At 44.1% G+C, this 13,576-nt stretch overlaps 1 protein-coding gene across 1 annotated transcript in view; it reads right to left on the bottom strand.

Annotated features, from left to right (window-relative positions):
• Positions 1-317: 317 nt before the first annotated feature.
• LOC117885992 (piezo-type mechanosensitive ion channel component 2-like) overlaps positions 318-13,576 on the bottom strand; it is a 59,446-nt gene continuing 46,187 nt past the window's right edge. Inside the window, exons 37-48 of the mRNA XM_034787599.1 lie at positions 13,260-13,389; positions 12,918-13,065; positions 11,049-11,263; positions 10,133-10,291; positions 8,287-8,434; positions 6,564-6,752; positions 6,068-6,160; positions 4,795-4,964; positions 3,919-4,035; positions 2,868-2,947; positions 2,270-2,498; positions 318-926 (exon numbers count right to left, since the gene is read on the bottom strand). Coding sequence (XP_034643490.1) covers positions 671-926; positions 2,270-2,498; positions 2,868-2,947; positions 3,919-4,035; positions 4,795-4,964; positions 6,068-6,160; positions 6,564-6,752; positions 8,287-8,434; positions 10,133-10,291; positions 11,049-11,263; positions 12,918-13,065; positions 13,260-13,389 — 1,934 coding nt within the window. The 3' untranslated portion in view covers positions 318-670. The remainder of the gene's footprint in view (positions 927-2,269; positions 2,499-2,867; positions 2,948-3,918; positions 4,036-4,794; positions 4,965-6,067; positions 6,161-6,563; positions 6,753-8,286; positions 8,435-10,132; positions 10,292-11,048; positions 11,264-12,917; positions 13,066-13,259; positions 13,390-13,576) is intronic.

The following is a 13,576-nucleotide window of genomic DNA, read 5'->3' as shown; positions in this document are numbered from 1 at the left end:
CCTCTTAAGAATTAAAGGGACCTCAGGCCTAGCTAGAGAGATCTTGCTCTGATTATGCAAGTGCCCCATTCTGTTCTTTTATTTTGTCTTTGAACGGTTTGTTTTTATTTTCTAAACTGGAATGTTTGCACACCTTGAGTCTGTGCATTTTGTCCAATGAGCACTGGAAGCCTCATCACCCATGTCAGAGCACTCCTTTAAGTGTTTCTTTAAAATCTTACATTTGAACCTGGACTCTTGTAAATTAGCCCTATGAAAATTTCCTCCCTATAATTTATCTTCAGCCATTAATGGCGCTCAGCAGTTGCTTGGAGGCTGATTAGAACCCCTCCTGCTGTGAGGAAGTTTTTAGCTGCTTTGCAGATAAAATCAGGTGGACTTGGGCGGAGCTTTTTGCATCCATGATTGTGGGATGAAGTGTGTAGGGGATCAATACTAGGTCTTCTCTGATTGAGCAAGGGGAAGTCACTGGCCTGAAAAGTACACTTACTGCCTAAACATGATACATTTTGGTGAGGAACGTGTGGAAAAGCTTAAGGTGAAAATATGCCAATGGAGAGGAGACGCTCGTAGCATCTCCCGTTCCTGAATGTTAAATTTGCTTCTAAAGCAGCCCATGACAATAGCTTGCTTCCTAAGCCTGATCTTCACTAAACAAACCTTTGTCCTGTCATTGTTCCTTTGATTCTCTGGTCCACATGATCATAGTTTCAGGCGATCTGTACAAAAAGATGAGTTTGGCAAAGAGTTGTTCCTCCAACTCCAGCTCCCCAATCTCCCTCACCAGGAAGATGTCCGTGCAGAGTTTCAGGATGCGGTCCACGTTGGGCAGCTCTTCAAACATTATTGAACGAGAGATGCCATTGAAGAACTCTCGGATAAACTTCCCAATGACGAGAACAACAGACATGTAAAGGCCAACGATGCTGAGGAGAAGGGAGTACAGAGTTGATCAGAACTGGGCAAAACAAGGCACCATATCTGTACCCTGATATGGTCATGCTATCCGCCCACTCTATAGGAGTTGTGCATAAATGTCTATAATAAGCTATTCAGGTATCCATTCATTAATGTGCAATTTAGCTTTTCCCAAGGGGCCCAACTTTGCCATCCTTACCTTGAATAGTTATACAGGCTTCCACTGATTTCAGTGAGACTACCGGTGCAGATTAAGGTAGATTAATAGGCCAGAAGGAGAGACCATTGTGATCAGTTATTCTGATTTCCTGCATAACACAGGCCATAGAATTACCTCCTCTGGTGCTGTCTGCCTTAAACCCTAACTTGTTGAGCTTCAGCATGTCTTCTTAAAAAGAAATCCAATCTTGGATTTTCCATCACATGAATTCTTTAAATCACCACCTCCTTAACTAAGGTGTGCCGATGGCTAATTACCTTCACTATTACATTTCTGCTTTTATTTCTAGTCTGATAATCTCCTAACCCAGGGATTGGAAACTGGGTCCAAAGTAGCTCCCAGCCTAGTGCACTGGGAAGGGGACTTTTTTTCCTCCTTTGTTTTCACATTTGGTTTTACTGAAAGGCGTGTGATTTTTAGATAAACTAAAAAGGGACATAAGGACTCCTCACTGGCAAAACCCCAGGAATTTGTTCATGATTTTGAAGGAGAATAAAGCACCCGGTGCCTTCAAGCCCTTTCGGAACACAGACCTAGGACTTCAGTAAATTGCTAGGTGGTGCATAAAATCTACTGTGGGGGACACGGAAATGGAATTGCTTGATGTGACTATTTTCCCCTCAGAATCACCGCAAATTTTGAAAGCTGTAGCACTTTGCAACACTTGGACTGACTTGGATCAAACGTTAGCCTGCAGGCAGTTTTGTGCACAGCAGGCTAAATTCTGCTCTCAGTTACGCTTGTGCAACGTCATTGACTACAGCAGGGTCAAAGCGGAGTAATCAAAGGTCAAAGCTGGTGGGTGATAACCCTACACTTCCATTTCAGTTGCTAATAACCCAGCTGGGGGCCGATCTTTCAGTCCAGTGCCTGAGTCAGGTTTGACAGGCCCAGCTTTGGAGCCATACCTGACCAAGGAAGGATAGAAACCAAATACAAAATATTGAAAAATTATGAAAGAACCAACCTGTCAAATACAATACACAAGCCGGCAGAATAGATCTATATTCTGCCTGGTTGTGTAGGAAAATGCCAAGACTAAATAACTACCTAATAAACCCAAATAAAGTCTTCCCCCACCTAGGAAGAGCAATGGGGAGTATTTTTTGTAGCGTAGCATGCCATCCTTACCCGTAGCCTGCCAGGAATCCCAGACTGGAAGGGCTGACTTTGTCATTGTAGATGATAAGCTCCATATTCTTGCTGCAAGCATTACCAGAGCACGCAGGATTCCACTCTTCAATAACCCACCACTCAGTAACTTGGCCGGAAGACGAGTTGAGGGCCAGCTGCTGTAGTTTTATGGTTATATTTCGGAAGAAAGCCATTTTGTCTACGTCTTGTGGTTTCTGAGAATGAGCTGGTTCCCAAATGCAAAGATAAAGTTAGGAGCTTTTTCCCTACATGTCTGATACCTTTCAGTACTATGCTTCCCTTCCCTGCATGCTCTTTCCTTCTCCAAGGACTCCTCTTCAGAGCAGAGAATCCACTCTGTAGAGCAGTGCAGTGGATCTGCTTTGCACATGTAAAAACTGATGTGCTCACAAATTTATGAGAATTTGTTCCTGGGGGAATATTTCCATTTCAGCCAGTTGTTTGGTGCAGAATCTTTGAGATCCTTGGAAATGTGTGTGAGGCTCACAATATTTCCCCTCTTAGCCCACAGTGGGTACCACTTCGGTTTCCACCAAGGAACCCTGAGACCAAAACCTTTATTGCAACTGCTTACCAACTTGCAAGCGATGTGCAGTTCTAGCTTCTGCTCCAGCAGTAGCCCTGAGGTATCTTGGTACCACGCCGGGAAGCAGTCTAGAAACAAGTGGAAGTCAAAAATTGCCTTGGAGTTATCAAATACTTCAGTGCTATGCATTAATCTTCTGGATCGTTACCACTTAGAAATGTGCTTGGACCAACCCCCCAGAGTGAATCTGAACTTTGCAACTCCCACCCATATCTGTTAACAGGTAGAGCCTATCTAGCTCTCAAGGAGCATATCAGAGAAACTAGCTAAGGTACCTGTATTGCCCCCCCATTGCTATAGTATGTGAGCACCTCAAATTATTAACATATTTAATCTCACAAGGCCCTTGTGAGGTCGGGCAGTGACATTATCCCCATTATACAGATGGGAAAATGAGGCCTAGACCCTCAAAGGTATTTAGATGCCTAACCCCCTATTGAAATCAACAGGAGTTAGGTGTCTAAATAACTTTGTGCATCTACATCTGAGTGACCTGCCCAAGGTCCTGCAGGAAGTCTGTGGCAAAGTCAGGAATTGAACCTAGATCTCTGGAGTTCTAGGCTAGCACCCTAACAACCAGATCATCCTTCCAGTCTTCCTCATTAGTTGCCCATTTTTGGCAGCCTCAGGAAAGAGTCCCGGGGTCGACTGGGCTCTGGAAACCAACCAACCCAAAACCACAGAGATGATCCCTCCAGGCATGTATGCAGGGCAGCTGCTGCCTGGGTTGTAACTGCTTTGTGGAATCCAGGGCTTCAGTCTCTAGGGCTGTACAGACACCAGTGTTGATATGCAATGTATTTTAGAAAAGGTTGACCATAAATGGGAGCTAAAATACTTCTAGGAGTGACTATAACACCCCTGCCCTTCCTTGTCATCAAACAGGAAGAAGTCCTAACACAGCGTGGTTCTAATGTTTGTAAAAGGAATGACCCTCCCATTTAATATGTGAACAATCCCCTCTACTGCGTTCACCAACAACAATTCTTTGCCATGGCGCAGTTTGAAAACACGGCTCGAACAGAAGAAAAATACTGACATTGGCTCTTTCCTGGTCCCATTTAGCATTTGAACAATTTGTTCTCTTATCTCCTTCTCTTCGTACCGCACTGTGTGCTTGCCAGACGCTTCCACATTCTTCACCAGAGAAGCATTCCTGCCCAAAGGAAATCAAGCGAGGTATATTCAGATGTGGTACACAAATGCAGTTCAAGATAAGACTTACTGGGAGGGATTCTTCTTCCCGCTGTGGGCCAGATGCGCTGCTGTGTACAGGGGCTGTAAAAGACACTTAACTGGTGAGGAAAGAATTCCTCTGGTGCAGGCACTCTATAAGACAGCTGTGGGCTGTCTTATGAGGGTCCTTTGCAAGCCCCTTTGGAAGGAGACATGTTGGAGGTGAAGCTGCAACACAAAGTACTGCAGAGGATAATTACACCAGCCTCTCGGTGGAGGTAGGTGTGAGGTTCAAGTCATGAATGAATGTTTGTAATGGGCTTTGAGATCCCTGAATGGAAGCCATTAATTAACTAATTATTATTATTATTATGTATTTGTATTGTGGTAGCTCCTAAGAGCCCCCGTCATGGACCAGGACCCCTTGGTGCTAGGTGCTGTACAAACACAGAACACAAAGATGGTCCCTGCCCCAAAGAGCTCACACTCTGTATAAGGCAGGGGAAGCTCAGGAAACAATGTGACAGCATTGGTCAGCATGACTGGCAGTGATCTCAGCACCCCAGCAGGCTAACCATAGTGATGTCTGAATTAATGAGTATAACCGCTACGTAGTTCATTAATTGATGTAATTAAAACTGACTTGTAACTCCTCAGAAAAGTGCTTTTAAAATAAATACAGAACTTGAGCTGCGTCCTTTTTAATCGATTGCAGTGTTAACCACGATGCTGCATTTACCTGAGAATTGTCCAGTGAAAGTTGATGTAGACGGCAGTTGAGCTGGAGAGCTCGTCCATCATGGCCTCTCGGCTGGCGGGACTGATGCTCCACAGCAAGCTAGCATTGCTCTTTATTTTAGCAGTGATGATGTCCTCTGGGCTGTAGTTCACTATAAACTGCATGGCAGACTTGGGAAGGGATAGAAGGGGTAAAACATCAAGACAGGAACCTGTTGGCTTCTCGTTAGGGCCTCATCTACACAGGCTTTGCAACAGGGAACCAACACATTTGAAACGACTTATTAACAGCGGCCAAACTGCGGAGTTTAACTCAGGTCGCTCAACTGCTGAGAGCAGGGCCAGGCTGTGTGAGACACTGCTCAAAAACCTAGTGCCCAATCCTGCCTCACGGCCAAGCTCCCAGAACTCCAGGAGGGACAGGAATGGGGTCACCATGGAACAGCCCTCACAAAGCTGCTGCCAGGAAAGACTGGCATAATGGAATAGAGCTTTGCCATCTCCCCTCACCTTCCCCCCTCCCGTCCATGCCCCCTTCTGCCCTTGGCTGGGAGGATAGGACCTGATGTGCTGATAGGGACTCTCCTCCAGCAGGGAAATTCCCCTGCTGGGCAGTTGGAGCTGAAGTATGGCTCCTTTGCACTTCCTGAGTGTAACACGGGCCATAACTGGACTGAGGATCTGGCCCACTAACCCTAATAGAAGCAGGGGTGTACACTAGAGTAGGGTTAGAAATCAGTTTAACCTGCAGCCAGATTTAAACCAGGTGTGACAGGGTGCAGGGGCACTACCTGGTTCTTGGTGAGCAAGGGGTTAATATCAGCTCAGTGTTCCCTCCCCCCTTGCACAGGTGCTATGGGGAAGGGCTATAAATTGGCCACTTAAGGCAGTGAGGAGAGGAGTTACTTTAGGGACTGTCAGGCTCTAGCCTGGGGAAATATTTGGTGAGTTTATTTTTTGCTTTGACTTTAAGTTGCAAACATTCCCCCTTGAGGAAAGACCTTTGCTGACCACATCTGTGATTTGTTTCTGCTGAGTCACCCTGCCAGCATGTGCCAGGACTTCTAAGCCCTGCTGAAATCCCTCTGTAGACAAGACTTGGGCTAAAAAAATCACTGCAGTTTTATGAAGGGCTCACCCCAGGAAAGGGAAGATACGCCCACCAAAGCACTGGGCACCTGCTGGAGAACTCTAACCGAGCAGCGCTAACACTGAGGGATGACTGGAGGGAATCTGGGCTCTCTGAGGAAACGAGCTGTTCGAGTGACACTTACCGGGTGAAGGGCATATTGATTAGCCAGCTCGTTATATGCTGCTGGAGAGAAAGGGATCAGATTCCGCTGCTGAGCGCTCATGGTGAATAATGACTAGGCAAGAAAAAGAGGGCAAATCACAGATTTGGCATTCTCAGTGCAGCCTGGGACCCCTGTGCCTCCAGGCATTGTCACAATACAGGGAAAATCCATACCATTGGTATGAGCATGAAACCAAATAGAATTTGCCACCTCCCCTTTTCTTTCTTCTTAATACCTTTCCCTTTTCTTTTGTTTCCACTGCCATTTCACACAGGGCACTGAGCAGCCTTCCGGTGACAGTAACCTTCAATCGCCCCAGCATGGGCCATGTGCACACCAGTGAACAATAAAGGTGAAAAGATCCTGGCCCTAGTGTAAATCCACTTAGCTCACGTGTGTGTGTCAGTGACGCTCCTGTAAGAATACTTCACTTGCACCACAGCTCAGAGAGCCGAGAAGCTCTCATAACCCTTACCTCATAACCGCTAATGGTAATTTTGACTGAGACATCCAGGGGCTGATTGGTTACTCCTGCCACAGATTTAACCAGTGACATAAGAAGCAGTGGGAACCACACGATGCAGACCAATATAAAGACAATGCAGCCTCCTATTCCATACTTCACAATCATTTTTTTCTTCTGGCCAGAAGGCTGAGGATATTTCTGCAAAGAAAAAGATATAATTGAGCATGATGCAATTGTAGCATGGCAGGGAAACCAGGCAGAAAGGAACTTGGTGACCATTTTGAGGCTATGAGATAATGAGAACATTTGGAAAATAACCCAACTGTTTTGCATGCACACTGGGTGGCAGATTACTCAATCAGCGCGCGCGCACACACACCCCACACACGACATGTGTAGACTGACTGGCAAACACACAACCTCAAGTGAGTTATTCCACTTCTAACTTATCTATTCACTTTTAATGAACTATTTAAAAATTACAATGTTTTTAAGATGCTGTAAATGCTCATTATTTTATTTGTGAGGGTTGGGGTTGAAATGCTCTGTACACACTTATAATTCAGTAGAAATTATCAGTATAATGTCTATATGATGTTCTTAGAGGTAGCCCATTGCTCCCTCTCAGGACTGAGTAGCTCTTTGAGGAAACAGCACTAGTGAAATAGAGTGGGGCAAGGCTGTAAAAAGCTACAGGGCTAGGAAGCAGCATCTAGAGGAAGAAGGGCCAGGAGCCTAAAGTCTTGGTAGAAACGAGATGTCCCCGCAGCTCCTTCCATTGAAAGGGTGCTGGTCTCTACAGAAAGCAGCAGCAGCTGGCGGCAGAACATAGGATTCAGATATCAAGGACAAATCTGAGATGGAGCTGGCTCCCAGGTTTGATTCCAAAACAACTGGTGGAAGCCCCATTGCTTAGAGGAGCTAAAATTAGACTGGACAAAATTCTACAAAATGTACTGTAGGGAACAGTCCTGCATGGGCCAGAGGGGTGGAGCAGACCTCCGAATAGTTCTTTTCCAGCTCTAACTTGTGTGACTTTTAATATATTCCCTCATCCCCACCATGAGATATGAATTGTACTTATAAATAAGGAAGCACTGTCTATAGCTGGAAACCCCTTTAAGGGAGAGTCTTTTTTAGATGCGGGCAAGGAATTCTTCCCCTCATCTTACAGAGAGAGTGAAATCCTGGCTCCATTGAAGTCAAAAGGAGTTTGGACACTGACTTCAGTGGGGCCAGGATGCCACCCACAGTGACTATTCTGTAAGTGCAAAAGTAGCTTTTGATAACATAGAAGATCCCGCAGGTGGGCTCAGACCAATGCTGATGCTGAAGTGGTACTGGAATGGTGATGTACTGCTAGGCGAAAACCAAACTCCCATCTCTAGTGTCTATTTGACTAAAGGCAAAACATCCCGTAATCTTGGAGTCCCCACCAAAATCCCCACTCTGAGTAAAACAGGTCTATGCCTGAGACATTGCTGAGTGCGTAATTACGGCTGCCTTGTTTAACTATACAGTCAGAATGCTATGGACATCTCCGTTTATCTGCAGCATTGCGGTGCACAGTGAACAAGGGAAGGTTCTGCTCAAACATAAATCTCTCTATCTTCCCAAGTCCAGTTTTTTCTGAAGGGTGCATTATTTCCCCCCAACCCCCAGCCTAAACTGGCCTCACAAACGTCTGTTGTACAATCCCGTCTCATAAAATTCTCTAACTGGAATCACTTGCCTTCTCAGACTCTCTCAGGCATTTCATAATGAAAATATTTGCATATAAATCCTCCACACAGATCCAGCTGGAAAGACTCAGTGTGGTGTCAGTCCAAACCCAGTCCATGACAGCTCTCAGCTCGGTAAGGAAAGGCACCATACGAAACCTACCAGTTGAAGAAAGAAAGAATGTTATTAACCTTTTAGAGTGACATCTTTGTTAAATACCAGAGCCTGGAGTCCTAGCAGATAATTTTCAGGCACTTATTGAAATCTTTTTCTTTGGCACAATCTTCCTTGATTTTGAGGGACTTTTCCTTTATCAGCTCCTGAAAAACAGTTTCCAGTGTGTAGTTGTATAGTACTGAGATTGTACAGAGTGGCCAGAGATTTCAGAAATCACAGAAACCTTCATGCTTCAGGGCAGAAGCCAAATGCTAACTCTTGGGGGTAGGAAGAAACTTCTCTTATGGGCAAATTATCCCACAATTGTCCATTATGGGAGTCTGAGGCATCTGGTACTGGCCACTATCGGCAGGGTACTGGACTGGATGGATCATTCATCTGATCCCATCTGGCAGTTCCTATAAACCTATTCACCCACTAGGGAATTATTCAAATTTGGAAGATCTTTTTTAAAAGCCAAATTTCCAGTGGGGCTTTGACTTGGCCTCCTGTTGTTCCTGTGCAAATACCTGTGTGCACCTTCTCAGATGTCAGCACCAGTGTACAAAAGACTACCCAAGAATGGCGTCTCACTGTGCTGGATGCTGTACAGAGAAGTATAGTTTCTGCCCCCAACTGATAGATTCTCTCACCTGCAGATGTAAGAGATGGAGTTTATTCATGGAACATCCACTGATCCTGAGGGTGTGTGTCTTTGTGCACAAATCATTGTTTCTATCCCCTGAGTTGGCAGGTAATAGCACTCAAAACTGCAGTGCATGGCCCACTGGAGGCCAATGCTTGAAAACTAGGCCACAAGTATGCAGGAGAGAGATTTCTCCCTTAAAGTTCCTTTCAGAGCCTCTTCATTTATACAAAACCCACAGATTGTTCCATGCAATGTTAGCTCATATGGGAAATGAGTATTTTTTCCATAGGGTTTTTTAGGTTAATAATATGTAACTCAGCATGTATTTAAAAATGCATTGAGTACATAAAATTCATCCCAAATATGACCAAACTGGCCAATGGCTTTTTAATATCTCTGCCACAAGACTGTGTATCAACATATTTCCTGTCTGGATCCATTCCAGTGGCAATTCCAGGCATGGAATATATTTAGTCTATATTTACTTAGTCTATTTAACTTTCAGTTAGGCTCATCTCACAACCATGCTATTTCAGGGTGATTTATACAATATTTACATTGAATTCTGCTAATAGTTCCTTGCCTCTTGATACTGGATCACAGCACGTACATTCCAGAGACCCATGCTGGAGGAATAAGCAGCTATTCTAGGCAATCCGAGAGGATCTAGCTAAGGGGAGACTGCCAGGAATGAGATGATTTGTCTGAAAAGTTTATTGAGCGATTATGTAGAAAAGTAGCAATCAGGCTAGGGGAAACACTAAGCTACAGCAACAAGAAGTGTGGGTTGTACTCAAGAGTCAAATTATGGCATTTAGACCCTGCTCTCCTTTCCTCTACAGTGCAAACTTAGGGCTTGAGCTTAATTTCTGATATACTTGCCATAAATCACACATACCCCAAAAAAGAACAGTCACCAGACCAGTCACAGAGCTAAATACTGGTCCCTCTGAATTGAGTGAGGATTGTATCATTGGCTTTAATGAGACTAGGACTTGGCCCATGGTTTTTAGCCTCTATTATAAAAACTGAACATCCCCTCTCTGCTTACCCTTGGAATAGGAAAAGGTTTACGAAATTGTAACTCTTTGTCAGAAAGTTGCCTAGGACCCGATTCGGATAACCACATTTGATCTGATACGCAGACAGGCCAAAATAAACACATTTGACCAAGTACCAAAGCTGAGCCACATGGTTTCTGTTGAATCTCCTGTAAGTGAATAAAACAGATTTCATTACACTATTTTTGTCACCAAAGTCCTTTAATGTCCTTTTTTTTTTAATGTGACAGTTCCTCAATCACTAGTTTGACCTTCATGATGTTCTGACCTCCTCAGACTGGATTGGAATCTAGTGAAAATGAGATGCAAAGTGAGTGGCCATATGTCGTCACTTGAGGCTATGGGTCCTATTGAATGGAGCTTCTTTTCCTTGCAGCTTGAATAATAAATCTCCATCCACGAAAGGAGGGTGTTGACCAATAGTGAGCAGCATCAAAGTTGGGGATGTCTAAAGTTGGGAGAATATTTCTGCCAGGGTTTTTCCTACTTGCCATACGTCATAAGCCTGCAGATGTCTCCTTTTCCTGAGATCTCATTTTCAAAGAGTCAGATGCACAGTTCCCATAACTGAGCTTGCATATGAACCACATACCTGGCCATTTGCTCAAATATACTAGGCGTGCAACGCAGTAGCATTTTGCATACATAATTGCATTCTCTTTTGTTCTCTTTACCCAAAGCATGCTGCACTTTCAATGTGAAGGCAGTTAAGTTGTCCATCTATCCATTTCCAAACCCACCCATCGCAGCATAAGTGCTAAGAGCACAAATTAAATTGCTGCTGAAAGCATGCAGAAATGTAAGATTTCAAAGCCACCGTGGCTTCTGTCTGTTTTCCCATTGAAAGCAAGTCCTGCTCATGAGAGAGAGAGAGAGATTTTCATGTGACACTGGCCACAGTTGTACCTTTCGGTAACGCCTGGCAAGATGAAGAACATCCAGAAGTGAATGCCAAAGACAAGGACAACCTGGAATACACACTTCCCAAACATAGTCTTCCTCAAGTAAATGGCCCGGTCCACTATCATGGTGCCAAATTGAATCAGGAGCATCACCAGGAAGGCTTCAGGGACCTGGTCTTCCGACAGGGATTCAGTTATGTCGGCAGCTGCTGAGTGTTTCTGAAAGGGGAAACTCTAGTTACAAAGCAATACCATTCAGGATTTATCCAATGATTTTATATAACCCATAGGATAGTGGGGAAATTCCAGACTGTTACTCATGTGAGTAGTCCCTATTCAGGCAAGTATCTCCCCTGAGTGTAAGGGGATTTACAGCTGTAAGCAAGTGTGGCGTTTTCTGTTACGGGTTGGAAAGGCAAGGCTCTAATCCCTCCTCTCTACAAGCAAATCCCTATTCTGCAGGCACTAAGTAGAAGCATCTTAAATAAAGACGCAGATAAAATGACAATGAGCAGCCGCTGATGCCTCATGGAGGATTCTGAAGAACAACTGGTTTTTAAACAATTCTGTTCCTTTGTTTTATAGAGCAATGGGCATCTACCCTGCATCCAGATCCAGGTCCATGTTTGTAGCTTGAACCTCCCAAAATCAAACACCCTGTGTTTTGGAAATATTCAGATCCAGATTTCAAAGCCCCACGCTTGGGAGGGTTCAGATATGGAGTTTTAACTAGACCCATTATAAAAATATCAGGGCTTCAGAGCTGTGGTTTCTCTTTCTCCTCCCTACGTTTTTATAACTAAGACTATTTTGCATGAAACCAAGCTTTTAAGGCTCTTGATAGACTCATCTGTTGTTATTACTGCTCATTCCCCCACTTGGAAGCAGAATCACATTCTTTTGAGACATAACAACAACATCCAGATGTGGAAAGGACAAGCAAGTGCTATGGCAGCCAAGCACAATGTGCAAGCAGTAATGCTGAGAGCATAAGCATAGCACTGACTGGGTTGTGCTTCTGTTCCAGAAGCCTACATCGCTCTGCCGCTTTGCCGTCGGTTTGGAGTTATAGCCCTTCTGGAAATGAAAGTCTCCTGCTCTCTGTGCATGAGGACCCTCTCCTGAAAGAGGCTGAGCATCTCTCATGAGATACTGAGCCGTCCTCTGCTCCCATTAATGTCTATAGTGTTCTTCACCTTGCAGGAGAGGTTCAGTACCTCACAGGATCAAGGCCCTATGTAACCCTCCCTTTCTCCTTTCTTTTGACTAGTTTTCCATCTCAAATCTCTGCACTGAGGTGATCTACTCTTTATAAAACAAAGCAATGTCTAGAGAAGGGAGGGGGGGAATGGAACAAACAAAGAATTCATGATCAAACAAAGTGAAACATTTGCTTTCTTTGGGACACAATGGTACTCCCTGCCCAGTGTCTGCTGTAGAGCCTCTCCCTTCTCCATTGTCATCATTAGTCACTGTGTTATCTGTATCAGTTAGCCTGTCTTTTGTGGATAGTCTCTTCTCTAGTCTGTGGAGACTCCTTGCTCAAGAGAATTTAAGGTTGAATAAAAAAACAAATTAAAAGAATGGCTGTAATTCAGGGGAAATTTCCATCATGTTCCTGGTGGTAGAGAAGAGAGAGGAATCAACTGTAGTGAATACAAAATGTGTTCTTTACACACACTCTCTCTCTCTCTCTCTCTCTCTCTCTCTCTCTGGTTCCTCCTGGCTCCCAGACTGACTAACTTAGCCTGTCCCCCTAAATCCTGGCGTATGCAGTTGTGGAAGGGACTGCTGACTATATACCACAGTCTCTAAGTTAATAATCAAGCTGTTTGCTTTGCAGTCTGTATAAAGAAAGTGCATTTGTGCTTACGCCAAAGGCCCAGTATCCAAAGATAACAATTATAAAATTGATCACGTCAACCAGGAACATCAGTGCATAGACGTCACAGACAGGGCTGTACTCCGGATGAATAATGTCGTAGAAGAACTGCCTGATAGGTCGATAGATTTGAAGGGCACTAGGGGTAAAAACAAGTATAATCTAGTTCAATGGAAATTGTAACAATGCATCCTCAGAATGATCAGATGAATGTATCCAGTGCACGTCTTCCATAGAAGACCCATAAAAACTGGAATTATAATTACTCTACTGAACTGAAGTGCAACAATGTCTCATTTTCTTAAGAGATGTTACAAATAATACCCCAATTACATTTTAATCACCAGCTTCTTTGCTTTCAATATCAGTTGTTTCATCTTTTGCTTAAGAAGTTTCTTCTTGCTGATGGGACTCTTTCTAAAAAGCTTCCATTTCTTCCTGGCTTCCTTCTTCTGAGTCTTGCCTACAAAAGGGAAGACAAATCACAGTTTTGTCTGGGGACCATTCTTTTCTTAACAGCCATGTCCTAATTTTGTCAGAAAGGTTTACAATTCTGTTTAACCTTAGGTGTTCCAATAAGGCACTAATTCAGCCAGTAGGGTTATCTCTCAAGAAATCAATGTTTGAGAAGACCCTATGAATATAGTTTC

The sequence above is a fragment of the Trachemys scripta genome, chromosome 12 (assembly GCF_013100865.1).
Source record: "Trachemys scripta elegans isolate TJP31775 chromosome 12, CAS_Tse_1.0, whole genome shotgun sequence".
NCBI lineage: Eukaryota > Metazoa > Chordata > Testudines > Emydidae > Trachemys > Trachemys scripta.
This window is presented reverse-complemented; position numbering and strand designations above follow the sequence as displayed.